Source organism: Mandrillus leucophaeus, unplaced genomic scaffold (assembly GCF_000951045.1).
Source record: "Mandrillus leucophaeus isolate KB7577 unplaced genomic scaffold, Mleu.le_1.0 Scaffold141, whole genome shotgun sequence".
Taxonomy (NCBI): domain Eukaryota; kingdom Metazoa; phylum Chordata; class Mammalia; order Primates; family Cercopithecidae; genus Mandrillus; species Mandrillus leucophaeus.
The window spans coordinates 3,193,589-3,200,458 of NW_012101377.1; the positions used below are offsets into that span (position 1 = coordinate 3,193,589).

The 6,870-nt window shown below is 49.9% G+C and overlaps 1 protein-coding gene across 3 annotated transcripts in view; it reads left to right on the top strand.

Annotated features, from left to right (window-relative positions):
• AZIN2 (antizyme inhibitor 2) overlaps nucleotides 1–4,893 on the top strand; it is a 55,260-nt gene extending 50,367 nt beyond the window's left edge. For all 3 annotated transcript variants that reach the window (XM_011974096.1, XM_011974094.1, XM_011974093.1), the window contains 2 exons: nucleotides 2,260–2,474; nucleotides 4,408–4,893. In XM_011974096.1, the coding sequence (XP_011829486.1) occupies nucleotides 2,260–2,474; nucleotides 4,408–4,546 (354 nt within the window). In that variant the 3' untranslated portion in view covers nucleotides 4,547–4,893. The remainder of the gene's footprint in view (nucleotides 1–2,259; nucleotides 2,475–4,407) is intronic.
• Nucleotides 4,894–6,870: the final 1,977 nt, after the last annotated feature.

The window sequence follows — 6,870 nt, forward strand, 5'->3', positions numbered from 1 at the left end:
CCCAAGTAGCTGGGACTACAGGCGCCCGCCATCATGCCCAGCTAATTTTTTTGCATTTTTTTAGTAGAGACGGGGTTTCACCGTGTTAGCCAGGATGGTCGCGATCTCCTGACCTCACGATCTGCCCGCCTCAGCCTCCCAAAGTGCTGGGATTACAGGCGTGAGCCACCGCGCCCGGCCGGGAATGCTAACTTCTTATAATCCAAGGGTGCCTTTTCTCTTTACCATGGAAGAATCTTTAAAATTGATTTTCTCAAAGATCCTTGTAGATTCATTTATAGAGCATCCCCTCCACTCATCTTTAAACATTAGCTTAACGTTTTTCAATGAGTGGGGCTAAGGGAAATAATTCAGAGAAATTGAAGTTAATTTTATTCATTAACGAAAAGTTTATAAACAAGAATGTTCAGTTATATGAACAAGGATACAGTATTCCTTTGTCTCCCCTTCTTAGAATGTGAACTTCATGACCACAGGAATTTTACTTTGTGTGTGTGTTTACTGCTGCATTTCCAGCTCCTAGATCACAGCCTGGCAATTAGTAGGTGCTCAATAAGCACTTGTTGAATGAATGAATTCCTGAAGATTGGATAGCTATCATTCTTAACTTACATAACGTACATATTTTTCTTTATTAATGGGACTAATAGATTATTAATTAACTTTTTGTCAAATATATGAACATTATTTCTGCTTATGGAAACTGTGACTTTTCTTTCTCAATTTTACTAATTCCTGCTCTGGCTAAGGTATTGAAATGCCTTTCCTTTTTCGCTGCTGGTTTTCTCTGTTGCTTCTGTCTATGCCCTTTGGATGACTTCTATTCATATCCTTTTTCTCCCCTTTCTCACTCTTTTTCTTTCTCATCACTCATGTGTTCCACGTTCTTTAATTCATTTATTTACAAAATATTATTTGAATAAGCACCTAATGGATGCCAGCCTGCTAGGCATGGAGGAGATGGGGATGACAAGACCTACATGTCTCCTGGGCTCATGGAATCTATAGTCTTCAGGGAAGACAGACCTGAGCAGATATTTCACAAATATTTATGAGTTATGGTAAATACTATGAAAGCAAAGCCTGAGGGAGCATGGAGCTTTAGGAAAGGCTTCCCTGAAGCCATTTTAGCTGGGATCTAAAGGAGAAATAGGAATTTGTAGGTTTGGGGCCTCAGGGAATAGCAAGGAGGCAGGTAGGAGGTATGGGAAGGGAAGTAGGGTTTAGCTGGGGAGCCCAGAGCAACTGGAGTAACTGCAGCACAGCAAGTGCAGTGATGGGAGAAGAGGCCCCTCAGAGGGCACAGTCATCACCATCCACATTTCAGCGGTGACTCTAGGACCTGCCTGGCAGGATCCCTGCCGACACCGTGGCAAATGGCATTGATACCTTGGTTGTCCACAGTCTGTTACAAATTTCTGGATTTGGAAATCATTTAAGAAAAAATCTTATGTCATTGGTAGTTGTGTCTTTGGGCAAGTCATTTAAGCTCTCAGAGCCTCAGTTTTTCTGAAATGAGAGTAATTGTGTCTACTCCATGGGGTCCGTGACCTCTGCCAGGTCCCCCTGTGATTGTTGTTGGAAGTCCATCTTGCTCATTAGACTGAGGGCCTGAGGGAGGGTGAGTCTAGCCCACCAGTGTACTGCTGGCTCCTGTTGCTGGGCCTGGCATGGAGTGAGGACATCTGGGAGGGCTTCATAGACAAGGGAGCCCCAGGGCTGGGCTCAGAGGACAGGGTAGATTTGAGGGTCGGGGAAGGGCTGTAGAGGTGTGGACATACCGACGTCTGGAAAGAGGCCAGTGAAGACCGAAGTGCAGAGATGGTAACAACAACAATTACAACAGTAACAGTTACAATTGTGCTGACCTTCCGTGCACCCTCGCCGTGTGCCGGCCACTGTTCTACATGCTCTCCATACACTAACTCATTTATCCCTGCAGGAACCTTATGAGGTAAGTACTGTTGTTATGCCCATTTTACAAATGAGCAAACTGAGACATGGAGAGATTAAGCATTTTGCCCAAGGTCACACAGCTAACAACTGCTGGAACCTGGATTTAAGACCAGGCATTTGTGACTTCAGAGTGTAAGAGGCAACGAATGCAGAGAAGTGGGAAGGGCCTTAAATGCTAAGTTAGGAGGCCCATCTAGACTTTATCCTGTTGGCTATGGGAGCCGTAGAAGGCTTTAGAGGGAGGGAGTGGCAAGGCTGTTGTATGCCCAGGAGAGCTGGCATGGCCATCCCTTCTTCCTACAGAAACCATCCACGGAGCAACCCCTGTACAGCAGCAGCCTGTGGGGCCCGGCGGTTGATGGCTGTGACTGCGTGGCTGAGGGCCTGTGGCTGCCGCAACTACATGTAGGGGACTGGCTGGTCTTTGACAACATGGGTGCCTACACTGTAGGCATGGGTTCCCCTTTTGGGGGGACCCAGGCCTGCCACATCACCTATGCCATGTCCCGGGTGGCCTGGTAAGAGGGCCCTGCTGGAAAATGGGGGTATGGGGAGGAACTGGGCAGAAATGAGGGAAACCTGGGATTTGAGATTCTGCTTCTGTGTAATCCAATTTGACAAATAGCTGTTGGCTGCTGATCCCACGTGAGGTCTGTGCTTGGCACCTGGCTGTGGCCATGAGTGAGACTGGGCTTTCCTAGAGGAGCTCATAGCTCTGAGGGAGACACAGAGAAGCAGACAGGCCCTCGTGATAATACTGTGCCCGGTGGAAGCGCAGAGCCCTCCCTGAGGCCCGGGCCTCCCTGAGGAAGTGGGAGTCAACTACAGGAGAGGGTGGTAGGGCTTCCCTGAAGACAGGAACAGAAAGCAAGTGTGGTGCATTCAAGGCTCTCATGGAGGGTGGCTGTGACTGGAGAGGGAGGCAGGGCTAGATCTGGGAAGGGCTTGAAGGCTGAGTGACATGCTTTGAGAGCAGCGGGAGGCATGGACCAGTTTGAAGCAGGGGCATAACACGGTCTGATTTGCACTTTGGAAAGACCACCCTAGTTCCTGTGCAGACTGAAGACAAGGGCAGATGCAGAAAGAGCTGACCAGTTGGGTGGCTGCTGTGTGACACAGGAAAGACTTGGTCTGCCTGCTTGCTGAGCCTAGGTCTTTCCATCTACAAAATAGGTGTAACAGTAGTCCTGCCTGCCCCACCAGGCTAGTCCTGGGATCCAGTGAGGCATGCAAGAGGCATGCAAGATGGGGGAGTCACATCCAGTGAACCCTGACTGAGGTCGTACGTTAGGCATCGTATGACTATTTCACCCACACAAAACTGTGTGGGGGTCAGCGTTATCACAGAGGGGTCATTCTTCTGAGGTCACACGGCTAGTCAGTGGTGAAGTCCCTCTTTGCGGGTAGGGAGAGGGCTACAGAAAGCAGGAGCAGTTTGCCCAGGCACATTCAATTCCACTGCTGTGTCCAGTCTCAGGACTGTCACCAAAGCTGAGACCTGAAGGCTAAGGAGGAATTAGGTGAGGGTTGATGATGCAGGGAGAGAGACAAGCATGGGTCCAGGCGAGGGAAAGGACATGTGTAAGAGCCCAAAAGATGGCCATAGTGGATGGCCCAGGTGCGTGGGCCGGTGTGGCTGGGAGTGTGGCGGGAGAGGCGGGTAGGGCTGGATCTTGCAGGGCCTGAGAGCAGAAGGAAACTGCTGGCAGCTCAAGGGCAAGGATTTACTTTCAGAAAAGATGAGTCTGGGCCCTGGCTGAGAACTGTCTGGAGAGGGCACGAGCTGATCAGGGAGACTGAAGTGGTGTTACCTGTGGGGATGGAGACCACTGGGCACAAGAGGATGTTCAGAAGCTGGGCTCAGCAGGGCTCGACTGGGTGTGGGAACAAGATTGCCAACTGTTTCCAGCTCTGATGGTGGAGCCATTTATCAACATGGGTATGTAGGAGGAGAAGCAGTTTGTGGGATTTTTTGAGAGAATGGGATATGATTTTGTTGTGTTTGAAGTCCTAAGCCTGGGGTATGATGAATGTGGGCTTTGGAGTGAGAGTTGGGTTCAGTCCTAGTTCTACCACCTACTAGGGATGTGATCTTAGGTAGGTCACTTCTCTCTCTGGGGAACTGACTGATTACATCATCAATGCAATGGGGATGGTAATGCCTCCCTCATGGGGTTTTTGGGAAGATACAAATAGATAATATAAGTGCCTGGCATGATGTCTGGCACATAGGAAACGCTCGATACATGTGAATTTCTTTCCCTTGTTGGGGGTGGGGACCACATGGGAGTAGGAAGCAGTTGGGGAGGGGTCAGCAGCCTGTCCTTGCCCCTGCCCTCAGCTGAGCTCGGGCTCAGGTGAGAGCCCTCTGCCCAATCGGGCTGCGTCTCCAGGTACAGGGGCCTGCCAGCCCCATGCTGGCTACTTGCAGCACCCCTTTTTCACCCCTAGGGAAGCGCTGCGAAGGCAGCTGATGGCTGCCGAACAGGAGGATGACGCGGAGGGCGTGTGCAAGCCTCTGTCCTGCGGCTGGGAGATCACAGACACCCTGTGCGTGGGCCCTGTCTTCACCCCGGCGAGCATCATGTGAGCGGGCCTCGTTCCCCCTGGAGAACCCCAGCGGGGCCTCAGAGATGCCTCTGGCAGAGGTGGGGAAGATGGCAGGCAAGGGTACCTTTGACCAGGACTCTGGTGCCCACCCTGCCGCCCCCGTGCTCCACCTGTAGTGTTTCTGCCCTGTAAATAGGACCAGTCTTACACTCGCTGTAGTTCAAGTATGCAACATAAATCCTGTCCCTTCCAGCTGTGTCTGCCTCCTCTGCAGCGCAAGGGGCCTGGTCAGCCAGGTGTGGGGGTTTTCTTGGGGTCTCCTCTGGTCTCCTTCCACCTTTGTAAATATAATGCAATAAATAAATATTTAGGTTTTTTAAAACTGCAGCGGAATCTGGCCATTCGATTCACAAAGCAGCCTGGGCTAGGCCTGGTGCAGGATTTCCCCACCACGCACTGATGAGCCCACACCCTCCGCCTCGGTCCTGAGCCCTGGCTGCAGCATGCGCCTCCCGCACTGGCACTCACCGTCTCTGACTCATCTCTCTCAACCTCATGGGCCTCCAGTCCTGGTGCCATAAAGAAGGGGCTGCTGTCAGGGACTGAGATGGGCAGTTACGTAGCTCATAACTGGTGAATGGCCTTTGTGTTAGCCCAACACCCAGCCTAAGGCCTGACCCAGAGTAGGGGCAATGGAGTATTTAACACAGCTGTGGAAATTCATACCGAAGATACAGAGCCAAGAAATGGGTGTGCGGGAGGTTTTGAGTGCACCCTGCACCTTTGCTCTCCCTGCAGGTTGGCAAGGCAGTCAGAGTAAAGCAAACACCTGGTGGTCGGTTTTGCTTCTTTGGGCAGTGCCTGTTAGAACAGGGCTGGCCACGGAGTATTGCTGTGTCCAGTGCCGACAGCCCTGGCATCCCCTGAGACTGGCAGTGCTTATCAGGACAAAGGCTTCTTCACACCGCCGGGTTCCCAAATTATGCACCTGGGGTGTGTGAGCTGTTGAACAAAGGAGTTCAGATCCCGCACAGTGGCTGCAGGAGAATCTAAATATTTTTCTGCTGCAATTAAAAGATTTGAGATATAATTAACATGCAATCAAATTCACCCTTTTAAAGTGCAGAAGCCTTGGCACGGTGGCTCACACTTGTAATCCCAGCACTTTGGGAGGCTGAGGTGGGTGATCACCTGAGGTCAGGAGTTTGAGACCAGCCTGGCCAACATGGCAAAACCCCATCTCTATTAAAAATACAAAAATTAGCCGGCTGTGGTGGTATGTGCCTGTAATCCCAGCTACTCAGGAGGCTGTGGCAGGAGATCGCTTAACAGGGAGGGGAAAGTTGCAGTGAGCTGAGGTTGCAGTGAGCCAAGATCATACCACTGCACTCCAGCCTGGGCGACTGAGCGAGACTCCATCTCAAATAAAGAAAGAAATAAATAAAGTGGAGAAGTCAGCGGTTTTTAGTGTATTCAGAGTTGTGTAACCATCACCACTATTAATTCTAGAATGTATTTATCACCCTAGAAAGAAATCCCATACCCATTAGCAGTCACTCTCCATTTTCCCCATTCCCAAGTCCCTGATGACACAAATCTACCTTCCATCTCTATGGATTTGCTTACTCTGGACATTGTATTGTGATGGATTTTCTATCTTCACTTGACCTTCTCTCTGGGTAAGCCTGGCCATCCTGCTTCAGTATCTCAGCCAGTCCTGGGAACTGCACGTGGCTTTGAGGTCATCTCATAAGGCAATGTGGCATGGTTTGGAGTAAACAAGGTGCTTTCTCAAAGCAGGGGTGTCTCCCTTTCCAGGGATCTAGTTTTTGGTATCTTGACAATAAATAGGCTGAAAGCTTGGGATATCAAGAGACTCTGGGCAATCAGAAAGGGTTACTCTACTACCCCATGATCCACCAAAGCCATGATTTACAGGTGTTACCATGCCTGTAATCGTCTATCAGACTCTTTCTGAGACTTCTTCCATCTCAGATTCCAAGCACTCACACTTCTTTTCAGGGGAGGGACATAGGTTTTTCTGCTGCAACCAGGTATCTGCTGTGAAAAGCACAGGAATCCTGGGGAGATCTCATGGCTGGGTGCAGTGAGACCCAGGTGTAGCTGATTCCCTCTTCTGAGCAGGTCCACTGAGGGGACGTTCTGTGGCTTTTGAAATGACAGTGGCCATCATGGAGTTTGAACAGATTTCTCACTGGAGCCTTTCTAGTGTTTCCTGTTCCATTTGCAGCGAGGATGTGAAATTTACTTTTCCAAGAAAGATATGCACAGAATTTGATGTGGCTTGAGGATAATAGTTAATAGTCATTTTTTTCCCAGTTGTTTTTATTTCTTGTTTCAATC